We start from the raw sequence: 15,676 nt of genomic DNA, 5'->3' as shown, positions 1-15,676 counted from the left end.
GCCGGGTGCACCCAGACAGGTCACCTCTGAATCTGGTGTGTGTGAGCCGGGCGTTTGGAACAGATGTATGTACATACATACAGAGTCGAACACCAAACTTTATTAAACGGAGGAAACTATAAAACATTAATGCAACGCCGCATGGGGTTTACGATTGTGGTATACAATAACCACTTACCGACATGCCCAGTACTGCTGGGGAAAATAATAGCAATCACAAGAATATGCATCATACATAAAGCACAATGCCAACAAACTATGCACGTGTGATGCATTCAAAATTGATAAATTCGCATGCACCAGCGCTTCCATTAACAATCACAGCAAACAGTGACGTCGTCACCAATAAGTTGATTCATGAGAAGCAAAAACATGCTATAAACAATCACAATAAGCTCGTAACAACCACCCCGCCAGTACAGCTGCACACACATCAGCTGGTCACCGAACACCTCTCACTGTGTTTCCTCAGTTCACCGGGCGCCACAAATCCCTTACCACACCGCTCACACCTGTGTCGGTAGTCGTGTGTGTGCCGGATGGTGACGTGTTTCCTCATGACCGACTGAACCGCGAACCGTGCCGGGCAGAAGGAGCACCCGTACGGCCGCTCCCCCGTGTGAGTCCGCATGTGTGTGGTGAGGTGCTGTCGTATAACGAACCGGGCCGAGCACACCTGGCACCGGTGCGGCTTCACTCCGCTGTGAGACCGCATATGTCTGGTGTAATTAGACAGGATGTTAAACACGGCGCCACACTGCTCACACTGACGCACCTTCTCCCCAGTGTGGATCCGTCTGTGTCTCGTTAGGGCACCGTTCTGTGTGAACGCCTTCCCACAGGCGTCACACACGAACGGTCTCTGGCCGGTGTGTATACGGCGGTGAGCGGTCAGACTAATGAGTAGAGTGAACGTCCTGCCGCACTCGTCACAGCGGTGGGGCCGCTCTCCCGTGTGGGTGAGGCGATGGCGACTCATTTTACACACATCGTTCGTCGAGTACTCACACCACTCACACTTGTACCGTCCGTTCCTGCCGATGTGACCGTGCCATGTCTTCACATGCCTGTCCAGCCGCTCCTGTCCCAGACAGGCGTAGTCGCAGTGGACGCAGCGGACCGTGGAGCCACCTGGCGAATGACATTGCAGTGTAATGCAGCATATGCCACACAATGCATACATAAATATATAATCAGCATCGTTGGCTTCGGGTGATGTTGAAGTGCATCCTTGCTTGCCAGTACTAATCGACCAGCTGATAGCGCGGCATGTAATAGATGTCGCTCCAGTCAGTTTGGCCTTGGGGATGGCAGTCGTAGGCATCGTAGGCTGCCTACCTGACACGATGGCAGCTGCTGGCGGCGGGGCGGTGGCCGGAGCCTTCCTGAACGTCTGCACGTTGATGTTGAGCTCCCGGGCGTAGGCGTCTCCGTAGTAGACCAGCAGCTCGGAGCCCTTCACAATCGGCTTGTACGTTCTGGAGGACATACGAATAATCGGAATCAGAGATGACACTGTGTGCGTAGATGTAGCCTTTTGCTCAGATGTGCTTTGTGCTTACACAATACATGCTGAAACGTACGCACAGTCGAAATTATAGTAATTTATTTATTCATTACGGGCTGAAATCTATGAAATCAACCGCGTGATGGGATGACACACGTACTTACATGGATATCCATAGCAGGTATGTACTCGAATATCAATTACCAGCCATTGGACAGCCATCTGCATATGCGTGATTCACCGTTACCTGTAGTACATCTGGCCCTTGTACTGGAAGGCAATCAGGTTCTGCTCCTGCTCGAAGCGGGCACAGTTGACCAGCCGCAGCCAGTTGCTGGAGCTCGAGTCGCCAGCGTTCACGTAGTGGTGCACGCGGCGACTCTTTTTGATCTGCGAAATGTCAGCAAACAAAGCACAGATTTACTAGTCGTAAAGAATTGCTAATCGAATGGTTCCCAAACGTCTTCTAGTGTATCACACACCGGAGCTATAACAAACTATACAAATTATTGCCTTCATTCATTACTCATTATTAGGCGGATTTTGTCCCTCTCATATCCCGCCCCAGACCCGCCGCTCTCTCACCTCCCAACTGTAGCCCGAGTCGGTGGCCTGGCGCCGGTCGGCGGTGACGATGCCCTCGTAGGGACCGAACCTCAGCCGCGCCGGCAGGTCCTTCTCCGTCCAAATGCCTGTGTGAAATAGGGTGGGGACATAAACAGATCCATACTTCAATCGGAGAGCTAAGCCATTAAAACAAGCCTTATTAAAACTCGTAATGGAAATGAAATTTCGGTAAATCGTGATGAATGACATCAACATAAACTAAACATAACACCAATAGAGGGATAAATGGAATCATCAATGAAAAAAAAAACAGGGGACGAAGAAAATATAGTCAATGCAGTGCAGGATAAATAATGAGGATTTTACCGGTGTTGGCTCCGGGGATTTTGGACCGGCCCGGGTTGAGGAACTCGGGACGGGTCTTGATGTCTCGCTCAGGATCGCCAGTGTCGAACGGGACCTGTGCAAGACGCGTGTTCCTATGATAAAATTAACCAATTACCGTTAGCCCTCGCCCGCACATGGGGGGGGGGGGGTGGTTGCCACCCTCCAGGTAGTCTTTCTGCTCTGCACTCAACATTTTTAGAGCTAGAAGCCTGATTTTTGGTATAGCTGCTCCTCTATCCTTTCTTGATGTCCACTGAAAATTTCAAGTTTCTGTGGTTTTCGGTTTCGGAGATATGACCTTGTTTTTCAGGTCATGCCATGACCAAATGACCAATTCTCAACATCTTGCGTTGGCTATGGGCCTTGTGAGCTTTTGAACCTTGATTTCGGCATTTTTTGCCAGTCTTACCTCCGACCTATCATGGAACATGTTGTTCGACGATGTACAGATGTCAAGGTCAGGGTCAAGGTCAACCTAGGTCACCTAAAATAATTGCGTTTTAGGCAAGATGAATTTACTTTTCGTGACTTTTTTTGACTGCATTTTTGGTAAAAGCTACTCAGATCATGATTTCATGTAATATGGACACATAAACAATCGGTGCACACATCAGTATACACACAGACACACACAGACATACAAACACATATCATTGACCTTGACCTAACTTGACCTGAAATGACCTCCGCAGCAAAAATCTGGTCGGGTAGTGTGACAAAGAGTTTCTAGCTGACTTGTCACCAGAAAACGGCATCGTCATCGGTATATGATAAGCAGCGCACTTGATATCCAACGGTGACCCAAAACAGCAAAAGTTTTAGTTTGACCTGACCTGGATGGTCAATGACTGACCTGAGGAGGTAAAACTGGGTATCATTGGATTTGTCTCTTCCCAAAGAATCTTTTTGGTCTTTACCGCGAAGCTCTATCTCCAACAGGAACGAAATGGCGCGGGAAGGTGGCAACCCCCCCCCCCCCCCCCAAGTGCGTTCTAGGATGGGAAAATGGCATGTGCGGGCGAGGGTTAAAAATGACTTGAATTATTGCAAATAGAATGATGACGGAGCGTTCTAAGACTAAAATGGTTTATCGGCACTGAAGAACGACAAAGGTACTAATTAGCAAACGTCAAACTTCTTACGGCAAGATGAGAGAAAATAATGAGCAATGGTAAGTAACGAGCTTCCAACTGCACAATATATACACTACATAAAGTGCTCGCCAGTGCATAAAGGGACTGTGTTGAGTACTGACAGTTATCAGACATCTTACGAATGAAGCGAGGGAAATTACTGCGATAGGACCCTACCGTGCTCCGTTCCGTACCTTGGTGTCGGGTACGACCTGCAGCGGACCGTGGACAGGACAGTCGCCCTCCCACTCGCGGTCACACTCGTCACAGACTGGAACAACACGAAAAAAGATATAAATGTGTTCATCAGTTAATATGTGATTTACTCAACACACAGACATGGAACATAGGTACCTTACCTGAGTTACCTATACTGACTACAGAATAGGTCGAAATCAGCGTTTTCTTTCAAGATCCACGATTGACGATAGATAACATGAATCATGTTATCAGCTATGTTATCTACGAGTATGGATTCATGTTATCTATGGATCCACCTATCTGCACGTAACGTGAAAGTCACGTTACACACCGAAACGTAACACGTCCGTTCTACTGATTTTCTGTTTCGTTACTACTGAAATGCAACTTGATTATTATGGCAGCAGGAATAAGATGCTGAGAAAAGGGAGCTTATGCTCATCCCTGGTGAGCTCCCGAACCAGGCCGTGCTGAGATATATCACTATGCCTTACTTTCACACACACCTGATATTTAACTTCATCGTCATCATACACTGTACTCTTCATTGAGTGTAAAAAAAAAAACAGCAATGAAATCGTACTCCAGGAAAGCTACGAACCGTTACGGCAAAATACTAAATTAGTTTATGACAAAACACGCAACTCACAGATGTAGTCGTCGTCGTCCAGGTCCTCCTCCTCCCGGTAGTTCACCATGTTCCGGCGGCGTTTGAACACCTCCCGCTCGGGAGGCTCTGTGAAATATGGACGCAAAAAAAAACGGTCAAATCATTTTAAAGGTCCACTTATATGTGCAGCACGGAAAATACGCAATCAACAGCCTACGATTCAGCCCATATTTATCGAACCGTGGTTATCGCACGTTAAAACAAAACATGCCTAAACTTATGAAAATTATGGCTCGCCAATAAAACTGATGGCTACCTTATAGAGAACAAGGTAGGTAGTCTAATAGCAACAGACTACCTTGTGCTCTGTTGTTACAAAAATGTTACTACCAACATGTTGCAATAGATAATTTATTCGAAGACTACAGAGTTTGGCATATAGCTACGAACTAGTCAAAGCAAACACGATCCTTACCTTCTCCCAAGTCCTTGAACTCGGCGATGATGTGGTTCCACAGCAGTTCAGCTTTCGTGTCCACAGCGTGCCGGGCCCTGAGAAAGGCGTTCAAAGTCATACACCAGTAAAACGCCTTATGGGCGAAGAACGAACGAGCGAGATAGTGAGCCCTGTACGTGCGGAAGGGCGAGAGGGTACCTCCAACGGGCCTTGTGCAAAGCACCTTTCAAACCGGTCGCTAGCGGTGTGCCAAATTTGAACGCAATCGGCCCAGTCGTTCCTGAGATCTGGAAGCGGCATTCTGCACGTGCGCACGTACAAACGGGGTCCAAAATGACTTTTGCACGGCACCCTACTAACTGGTCCCCAACCGTGTACCAAATTTGAGCGCAATCGGCCCAGCCGTTCTCGAGATCTGGAAACGCCCCCTGCACGTGCGCACGTGCAGTAGCACCCTAACCGCAACACATGGGAATGCATTGCCTGGTGGGTGCCTACCTGTATGCCAAGTTTCAGCGAAATCGCCCCAGTAATTACCGAGTTATTGAAATGGGAACAAATTTGGCACCTCTTCTTTTTTGTTTTGCATGTGCAGTGGGGGTCACTCACATAGATCAAGAGTATCCGACCTTTGGTAGAGGGGATGCAGCTACCACACAAAAATTGCCGCAAGACAATCGCCCAAGCGGCTGCTGAGATATGAGCCTGTCAAAAGCACTACTTTTGCAAAACAGCTTGAACACCCTTAACCCGCGCCCCGCTGGGGGGGGGGGGCAGAATCTGCCCCCCCCTCCCGTTTTTCGCCAATAACTTCTAAACGCGTTACGCCAGCGACGTCAAACTTACAGTACCTTATCATACATCAATTTGACACGTTCCCTGAAAATTTGAGCGAAATCTGTCGGAAAATTTTTGAGAAATTAACGTTTTAGTGACGTCATGTTCGCCATTTTCGCCTAAAAAACGGCAAAATTTCAATCGCCGCTAACATCTTCATTTTTAAAGGAATCGCTTCGCTCGCTCGCTCGTAACAACATGTAATCGTTGCATTGGAACGTTGATAGATGGTCTTAAACCAGTTAATTCGGGATGATCGAACTGTATCGCAACTGCGAGGTCAAGCCAGTTCTTTTTTCACATGTGTAAAAAACCGGGCACCGGCCAATGTTGTCTTGAATATGATCTTGTCAATTGGTTAGATATTTACCGTATCCAGCCGACTGCACATCTGCTTGCATATTTGTGGCCAGAAACTGATGCGACGCGTCCAACAAACATCAACAAAACAACGATAATAAGTAGCTAACGATCATAGGTTAGTCGGCAGTAATCGCTCACACAATTAGGTAATTAATGGTTTAACTGTAGTGTCGGCGCCGTCACTTACTTGTACTGATCCTCCAGTGTAAAGCCAATGAAATCGTACGGCGGCGACGGCGGCCGGTGCGGAGACCGGTCCGCCTCCTCTGCTGCCGCCTCCTCTGTGGTGACCCGACGCTGGTCCTGCGACTGGACGTCACCGGACACGGCCGAGGAAGCAGCGGGCGCCGTCTGAAATATAGTGACAGGTGCTGATAAGAAACTCCAAGAAAGCCAAGCGATGACCTTCCAGCCTCGGGTATATTATTGAACGGGAAATGACTCGATATCTAGCAAGTAGGAGCGTAAATTACTACCTAATTAAATACTTCCTAATAATTATTACCTTGCCCCACAATTATAACAAGCGCGTAAAATGCTACTGTACCTCTCTGGAAAGAAATGTTACATGTCCCGTGTTTTGCAGAGAAGACGGCCACCACCGCCCCAACAGTAACTCCCCACCAACCTCAGCCGATGTCACCGTCGCCGTCCTCTTCACCGGGGGCTGGAACCTGCTCTTGGCGGCGCCACGTCGCACGGTGGAACGCGACCGCCGCTGGGCCGGCCGGACGCATCGCGACGGGCTCCAATCATCGTCGCCGCTGCCAGGTGACCTCACTCGAGGCCGTTTCGGTCGGGCCGGCCGAGGCGGCGGCGGCGGCGGTGCGCGCATGAACGACGGTGGCTGGCCCGCGATGCCTGTGAGACCGTGGGAAAAGATATAACCAGTAGCGGCGGAACACCTTCAATTAAGGGGGGGGGGGGCACTACCGACCTTTGATCCCATTCTTTCCATGCAACACTTAGAGGGCTAATGTTAAAATGCCGAAATTAAAGGGGGCACGGTGCCCCGGTGCTCCCCCCGTCCCGACGCCTATGGACATAACCCCGAACCGTAACTAGAGCTGTTAATTAACCCGCGCCCCGTAGGGGGGGGGGCGAAAAGGCCCCCCTGTCCTTTTCCGTCTCCTAAACGGCTTGAGGTATCGCCTGTCGCCACCAAACTTTCAGGACCCCTCCGGGCATCAATTTTACACATTGTGACCAAAAATTTTTCCAGAGGCTATGACAGGTTGGCCACAAATGACGTCAGAGTGACGTCATGTTCTGCCATCGAGAAGAGCTGTCAGGCCTACAGCTTTGAAGACACAGAAAAATGATCAGACAAAAAAGGTGTAGAATTACCAAGGCTACAAAACTGCTATCTCGGATTTTTGAAATTTTTGAGTTTTGACCCCCAAAAATCAAAAAAGCAATTTTTCGAATATATTTGCCAAACAATCCAAAAAGTTTTTTGAGTTTCGAAAAACCCGGAATATATGTGTTAGTACCTACCGTCTTCTATCTACATACCAAATTTCAGATCAATATCTTGTTTTTTGGCCAAGTTATAGCGAAAAAAACTGTTCAAAAATGATGATGTCAAATTTTCAAACTCAATTTTTGGCAATTCTAGACCACGTAGAGCAAAACAAAGACCACCATTAGACTCCTAGTGACGAGCTGCATCGAATGGATACCCATTTTATGCAAAAATATCAACTTTGAAATTTGACCTAATTTGACCTGACCTTGACCTGACCTTCACCAAAACGTGACCTAAGCTGGCCCCAAAGGCTGCCTGACCCACATAATCGCATTTGTCATGTAAAATGGACCATAAAACATGTATCACACGACACTTTCATATTGTGACCCCCAGGTGACCCCCAGTGACCTGACCTCTGTGACCTGACCTGGTATCAGTGACCCCAGATAGCGAAGTATGTGTTTGACGAACAATTTACCATCGATGGTTTTCAATAACTTACCAATTTACTCGATTTCACAACACATTTCTTGAAATGTCTGTGAACGGTGAAAATCCGACCTTTGACCTGACCTGTGACGTCATCGGTTTGACCTAGGTCAATGAAATTTGGTCACAAGGTAGTTCCTGGATAGGGCTATCGAACGCCATTTGAATTTTGAAAATCGGCCGGTAAATTTCCGAGATCCTTGGGGGGGGGGTCGAAACGCCCCCCCCCCTACGGGTGGTAGGATCCGCCGATAGCCCTACGGGGCGCGGGTTAAAGGAAGACTGCCACCTTCAAAAAGTTTTCTCAGATCGGCCTATGATTTATTGCCTGGACAAAACAAAATTTTAGAATTGACCTGACAAAGTATAATCACGTGAATCGCGAAAAAAATTGTCGATTATCATACAACCAGTATAACGCCTTTTGGGGCGACTAACGGAGCGAGCGAGGGGGTGAGTCTTGCACGTGCGAAATTTCGAGGGGGTACCTCCAACTGACTTGTGCACGGCACCCTACTGACCGGTTTCTAGCGATGTGCCAAATTTGAGCACAATCGGCCCAGCCGTTCTCGAGATCTGGAAGTGGCACCCTGCACGTGCGCACGTGCAAAATGGGTCCCAACTGACTTGTGCACGGCACCCTACTAACTGGTCCCTAATCGTGTACCAAATTTGAGCGCCATCGGTCCAGCCGTTCTCGAGATCTGGAAACGACCCCTGCACGTGCGCACGTGCAGCAGCACCCCAACTCTGGCACATGGATATGCAGTGCCTAGTGGGTGCCTATCTACATGCCAACTTTCAGCGCAATCGGCCAAGTAGTTACCGAGATATTGCAACAATTACAAAACTGACACCTCTTCGTTTTGCACGTGGCACGTGCATAAGGGGTCATCCACATGCATCGGGAATAGTCCAATACTTGGTAGAAGGAATGAAGCTACCCTACAAAATTTACCGCGTGTAAATCGGTCAAGTGGTTGCTGAGATATAAGCCTCGCAAAAGCGTCCGCACGGCCGGCCGGCCGGCCGGCCGGCCGCTCATACTCAGAAATTTCTGTTAATCTAAGGAAAGACTACGCTCGCTTCGCTCGCTCCGTAATTATCAATCGGTTAATGTCTAGCGACAATGTTTACACATCACTAGACTTCAAGGTCATAAGATTATTACATTTTATTTGAAAAAGGAAGGTATTTTATGATTTACTAATATATGATTTCATAAGAAATTGGCCATGTTTAATTTATTTTGCATTTAAGTTCGTAAAACATTTAAAAATCATGGCTCATTTGGAATGGGTCTGGCCCATGTTAAACCCCATTTCCCACACTTTTTTGGAAAAAATGAATTACTGAATATATAAGTTTAACTTTTATTTTGACACTCCAAAATTCTTCTCTGATCTCGAAACAATCAAAGTTTTGACATATATTTACCAAAAGATAAGAAAATTCATGTTTCAAAGTTATCGATAAACAGTAGAGATGTCGGTTATCTTGGACTAAAAAAATGGCATCAAACTGAACTTTGGTCTCCGATTTCTCGCAAACGGGTTCGAATTTCGGAAAACCGACTTCAGTCTGGGACATAGGTGGCTCAGCTCTAGTGAAAACCGTTTTGTGGAAAAAAGGTGGCAGTCTACCTTTAAGCCTACTGCCTATCTTGATCAGGAGCCAAACGCCGGGGAGGGGAGGAGGTCCAGCGGACCCCCCCTATACGCCCACGGGACGCGGCTGGCAGGCGTGCACACAGGATTTTTGAATGGGGGGGGGGGCACGACCTTCGCACTGGGCCCCCCATGCCGAAGGCCCCCCCCCCCAAAAAAAAAATACGGCCCACGGGGTTATATTTCGGTTGGTTTGAAGCTTGAGCTTTTGTCATTGCATGGTAAAACAATTATTTCCGAACCAGCTTAATTTTCAAAACATTTATATTCTTACGCTAGCATTTTTTTTTCTCAACTGCGACTCAAAGCCGGTACATATACCTAATCATCTAATTTATTACGTAAAACATTTCATTAATGAACATTTTTGCAAGTCCCTGAGAAATCAGCCCCGGGCAGCGACTATTAACTGCCGGCCGACCGACCGGCCCCGGGTGGCTGGGAAGCAGGGGTCGGTCACTGTTTGGCCCGGATGTGTATGAGCGGGAGCAGTACTCCTTTTCCACGTATATTTGCATATTTTTTAGGCACATCGACATGAAATGTCATTATATCTGAAACGATGCGGGATCACAGACTAGGGATCCAGCTTATAACTTATATTTAATGTTTAACCGATGAATCAAATCAACAGGACTATGTACTGCATGTCGGACACGCACCCAGAATTTCGCCGAAGAGGGGGTCACCTGCTGGTCACCTGAACCCGGGCCCGCGAGTCACCCGGGGGGCCCGGGGTCAGCTCAGGCAAGGATGTATCCAGGACCTTTCGATAGGAGGAGGGAGGCACGGTGGGTCCAGTCTCACTGGCAGATAGGTCTCTTTAAAACGGTCTTTGCATGAGAAAATGTGGAAAATTGGCAAGTAAAAGTATCATTTATGCCCGAGGAGTGTGCCTAATGTACACTAATGCCTAATGTACATGGTACTAGTATTTTACGAGCGAGCGAGCTCCTCATAGTCACCGGTGTGTGGCGCGCTCAGAGGTGCCAGTGAAAGGCCGTCAGATGCGCTGGTGTTGGGTCCTCACAGGCGCCGTTGCGGGGTCTTAGGGCTTAGAGACACTGGTGAGGCCATCATTGGCATGTGTGTGGCCCTGCAAAATGGCCTGCAAGTGGAAAGTGGCCCTTCATAGGCTGGCAAGGACACTCAGGCTAGTAAGAGGCCCTCAGAGTCACTGATACTTGGCCCTCAGAGGCGCCGGTGTGGGGACTCTCAGAGCCGCCGATGTAGGATGCGCTGGTGGGGGGTCCCTTGGAGGTGGCGCGAGGGGCCTCGCAGTTGCCGTTGTGGGCGCCTTTAGAAACACTGGTGTGAGACGTGTGTCTATCACAGACGGATGTGGAGCCATAGCAGCCAATTCCTCGTTGGCCGTTACTAGGGCCCTGAGCGGCCGGCGAGGTCTCTCAGAAACCGGCATTGGGCCTTTATGAAGATAATTGTGGCTACATAGGAGCCAATAACGTGCCCCCACAAGCCCTGTGATGTCCTTCCGAGTTGAAGTGCGGCCAGCGCGAACCCTCTGCTACCAACTGGCGCCGCAGGGCCCCTCGGTTTCGAAGAAACCCTAAACCCGAGAACGGGCACGTACCCCCCGCTCCCTTGCTATGTCACTGAATCCAAGTGATCAGGGACCCTTTAGGTAATCAGGAGCGTTTCAGATGACCAGGGGTTTTCAATTGATCAGGGGCCCACCAGATGACCATGGGCCCCTCTGGTAACCAGGCCTTAATGGGCCCTCAGATGACCTCAAAGGGATCTCAGATAGCCTTAAAGGGCCCTCAGAAGGCCTCAAGTAATCAGGGACCCCATCAATAACCAGGGCCCCTCAGTAAACGGGGCCACTCAGGTAACTGTAGGAGTCCCGCAGATAACCAGGGGCGGCAAGGTTTCTCAGGTCCGTTTTTGACAAGGCTCTTATTGACTCAGGTGCGAGCCCTTTGTCATCAGCAGAGGGCCCTTTCAAGCCTTTTGAGGGCCGTTTAACGTCTCTTGAGTTCCCATTGAGGCCTTCTAAGGGCTCTTCGAGCGGTCGAGGGGCCTTTGAGGCCTTTTGAGGGCCTCTTGACGTCAGCTGAGGACCGTTGGACGCCAGCTGAGGACCGTTTTTGGGCCTTCTGATGGCCATTAGACGCCAATGGATGACCCTCTGACATCAACTGGGGCCCTCTGACACCAGCTAAGGGCCCTTTAAGTTTGACGATAGCTCTGGGCCCTCTGAAATCAGCTGGGTGCCCTCTGACCTAGCTCAAGACCCTTTGACGCTCTTTAAGGCCTTCTGAGGGCCCCTTGAGGTCTTCTGAGGGCCCCTTGAGGCTTTCTAAGGGCCCCTTGAGGCTTTTTGAGGGCCGCTTGACGCCACCTGAGGACCGCTGGACTCCAGCTGAGGACCGTTTGAGGCCTTCTGATGGCCATTTGGCGCCAGCTGAGGGCCATCTGGCACCAGCTGGCGTTTGACGTTACCTATCTAAGGGCCCTTTGAGGCCATCTGAGGGCCCTTTAAGGCCATCTGAGAGCCCTTTGAGGTCATCTGAGGGCCCCTTAAGGCCATCTGGGGCCCTTCCAGGCCATCTGACGGCCCTTTGACACCATCTAAGGGCCCTTTGACACCAGATGAGGGCCCTATGATGCTAACTGAGGGGCCTTTGAGGTCATCTGAGGGCCCTTCGAGGCCATCTGAGGGCCTTTGGAGACCATCTGAGGGCCCTTTAAGGCCATTTGAGGGCCCTTTGTACACGGTCTTCGGTGGTCTAAGGATTAGTTAGAGGCCCATTTGAGGCCCCTATTCCTTCGAGCTGCCCCCCCCCCCCCCCCCAACAGAGTTGGCCTGCGCTACGCTACGTTACGCACTACGTTACGCTACGTTTGCTTTTTTTGCCAAAACTACGATACCGAATTACGATACGTTATATATTGCTACGTTACTGAATTACGGTATTTGTTAATTAACGCAGCAAATTATTTCATCGTACTACGTTATGCAATATGTCATCATCCACTACCCAGTGGAAACGGTTAGTCTCTACTCTCTAGTAAGCCAAATACTGCGCACAATGATCGCCGGCTTTGCAGCATCGTCGGTGCGGCGGTGCCTACGCGCTACTCGCTAGATGCGCTGGACTTCCGACAGGGAATTCCCTGGGACTCCCCAGTGGGAAATCCCCGGTGTCGGTCCGGCCGGAAGAAAGACTCAGTGGTATTCATATAGCAGGCGTCTCACATCCGTGTAAACGGCCGGAGGTCTGGTGACGATATAAGTAAACTGAAAAGAATTTTGTACCTTATACAAATACAGCTGACCTGTAATTGCTACGGAATCCATTTCGTAGTTCCCACGTTATTCTATTATTTTCCGTACTACGCTACCGAAACATCCCAATTACGCTACGAAACGGTACTGACAGCTACGGGTTACCGAAAACTTCAAAATAACGTAACGTAGGCCAACTCTGCCCCCCCCCCCCAACTTGAATGGGGGGGGGGGGCACGGGCCCGTGTGCCTCCCCCTTGTGTGCGCCCTTGGCGGCTGGCAAAAGTAAAACGGCCTTGAGTAAAACTATCTTGAAGAATCTTGGGCAAAACACCAGTACGTGCGAGAATTGAGCTGAGCACCTAGGCATTGGCAGGGGCGGATCCAGGAAAACTCCAAGGGGAGGGTCATGAATCGAAGTGGTGCCCCTACCTATACCCAAAATTAAAAACTCAACGGATTTCGTCCACTTCATTTTGGTGGTGCCCCCATTTTCAGTTTTTTTTTCTTTTTAATTTTTATTTTTAGTCAGTATCTTAACTTTTGCCACAACCACATTTACCAATTGTAAGCAAGTATATATGAATGTGCTATGTGTATATATGTTGTGGACGCTGAGTAGTGAGTACTTACCAGGAACGTTATCAGGTAAGCGAATCGTTGTCAGTCCGACGAACTTGACCCTGGCGTCTAAAGGGTCTGTCCTTGACACTTCAGGCTTGTCAGGGGCACCAAAGTCCTTCCAGGGACACCACAAACCTGTCAGGGGCACCTACGGCCTTGTAGGGGCGCCACAGGCCCGCCAGGAAGCAGGGGCACCACAGGTCTAGCAAGTATACACGACAGGCCTGTCAGGGGCACAACGGGCCTGTTGGTCCCATGAGCACCCCTAGGGGCAGGGGCACCACAGTCCTTCCAGGGGCACCGCAGGCCTGTGAGGGGCACCAGCGGCCTAGCAGGGGCACCAGTCAACACAGGCCTGCCAGGGGCACCACAGACCTGCCAGGGGCACCAGAGGCCTGCCAGGAGCACCACCGACCTTGCAGGGGTAACTTGGGCCTGTCAGGGGCACCACGGGCCTGTCGAGAGGCACTTCAGGCTTTTCAGGGGCACCATAGTCCTCCGCCGGGCGCAGGGGTAGCAGGGGCACCAGAGGCCTGCCAGGGGCACTACAGGCCTTCCAGGGGCACTACAGGCCTAGCAAGGGCACCACTGGTCTATCAGGGGCACCACGAGCCTGTCATAGCCAGGCATCTCAGGCTTGTCAAGGCCCAGGGGCACCACAGGTCTGTGAGGGGCACCAGCGACCTAGCAGGGGCACCAGTCAACACAGGTCTGCCAGGGGCGCCACAGACCTGCCAGGGGCACCACAGACCTGCCAGGGGCACCAGAGGTCTGCCAGGGGCACCACCGGCCTCGCAGGGGCACCTTGGGCCTGTCAGGGGCACCACGGGCCTGCCGAGGGGCACTTCAGACTTTTCAGGGGCACCAGTCCTCTTAGGGCGCAGGGGTACCAGCGGCCTAGCAAGGGCACCAGAGGCCTGCCAGGGGCACCACAGGCCTAACAAGGGCACCACGGGCCTGTCAGGGGCACCTCAGGGTTGTCAGGGCCCAGGGACACCACAGTCCTTCCAAGGGCACTGCAAGCCTGTCAGGGGCACCAGAGGCCTGCCAGGGGCACCACAGGCCTGCCAGGGGCACCACAGGCCTAGCAAGGCACCACTGGCCTGTCATGGCCGGGCACCTCAGGCTTGTCAGGGCCCAGGGGCACCACAGTCCTTCCAGGGGCATTACAAGCCTGTCAGGGGCACCAGAGGCCTAGCAAGGGCACCACAGGCCTACCATGGACACCACAGGCCTGCCAGGGGTACCACCGGCCTTGCAGGGGCGCCTCAGGCCTGTCAGGGGCACCACGTCCCTGCCGGGGACACTTCAGGCTTGTCAGGGGCGTTACAGTCCTGTCAGGGCCCAGGGGCACCAGGCCCGTGGTGTCCCTGCTAGGCCTGTGGTGCCCCTGGTGGTCCTGTGGTGCCCCTGTCAGGACTGTGATACCCCTGATAGGCCGGTGGTGCCCCTGGCAGGTCTTTGGGCCCCCGGGCCTCAAGGGGGGGGCCATGACCCATGTGACCCCCCCCCCTTGGATCCGCCCCTGGGCATTGGCAAATGGCAATCGAGGAATTTTACTTCTGATTACCCTATAAACATGCATTGACTGAGGTCACTTATTTTTCAAAAAAAAAAATTTATCAAAATGATTTTGATAAATAAAGCTATCTTAGTTCTTACCGAGTTCAGTCAGCTTCTCATAGTTGGATTTCATGTTGCAGTACGCCTGCTTCTCAATATCGCTGAGCGCTTCCCACGCGTCGTGGGTAAAATACTGTCGGATTAGACCAAATCGATCGCTTTCCATTTTGAAATAAAAGGCCGTAATTATTATGTGAAATAGATATTTAAATTCAATTTTTAAACAATAAGAACCGCAGCCCCCATCGCGCAATATACGCGTGCACACTTGTTTATTTCCGCCTTCTGCTTGAAACCGTAAGATGAGTCATGACTTTTATCAATTGTTTTTTTTTTATAAAACATGTCTCTCATTTTAAATCTTTGAATTAAAAAAAATGCTTATTTTTTATAATACGATTTGTATATATCTTGCCTTGCTAGTTTTCATAGCAAAACACGAAGTACTTGTAAATGATGACATATGAATCTCGACTATTATGACGCGGCT

General features: G+C 50.3%; 1 protein-coding gene across 2 annotated transcripts; it reads right to left on the bottom strand.

The window, feature by feature from the left end:
• Nucleotides 1-85: 85 nt before the first annotated feature.
• LOC122373025 (histone-lysine N-methyltransferase PRDM9-like) lies at nt 86-15,651 on the bottom strand. 2 transcript variants are annotated; one of them, XM_043350758.1, is made up of 11 exons: nt 15,226-15,651; nt 6,691-6,923; nt 6,250-6,413; nt 4,881-4,957; nt 4,445-4,531; nt 3,789-3,865; nt 2,441-2,534; nt 2,093-2,199; nt 1,755-1,897; nt 1,339-1,478; nt 86-1,131 (listed from the first exon to the last, which is right to left on the bottom strand). In XM_043350758.1, exons 1-11 carry the CDS (start codon nt 15,350-15,352, stop codon nt 434-436), a joined length of 1,947 nt encoding a protein of 648 aa, XP_043206693.1. In that variant the 5' UTR covers nt 15,353-15,651; the 3' UTR covers nt 86-433. The 2 variants fall into 2 exon arrangements, with proteins under 2 accessions (XP_043206693.1, XP_043206692.1); XM_043350757.1 differs by having other exon boundaries at nt 86-1,478; nt 15,226-15,465.
• Between the last annotated feature and the right edge of the window lie 25 nt (nt 15,652-15,676).

Source organism: Amphibalanus amphitrite, unplaced genomic scaffold, assembly GCF_019059575.1.
Source record: "Amphibalanus amphitrite isolate SeventyFive unplaced genomic scaffold, NRLGWU_Aamphi_draft 001433F_arrow, whole genome shotgun sequence".
Classification (NCBI taxonomy): domain Eukaryota; kingdom Metazoa; phylum Arthropoda; class Thecostraca; order Balanomorpha; family Balanidae; genus Amphibalanus; species Amphibalanus amphitrite.
Note: the sequence above shows the minus strand (reverse complement) of the source record. Positions and strands in the feature narration are given on the sequence as shown.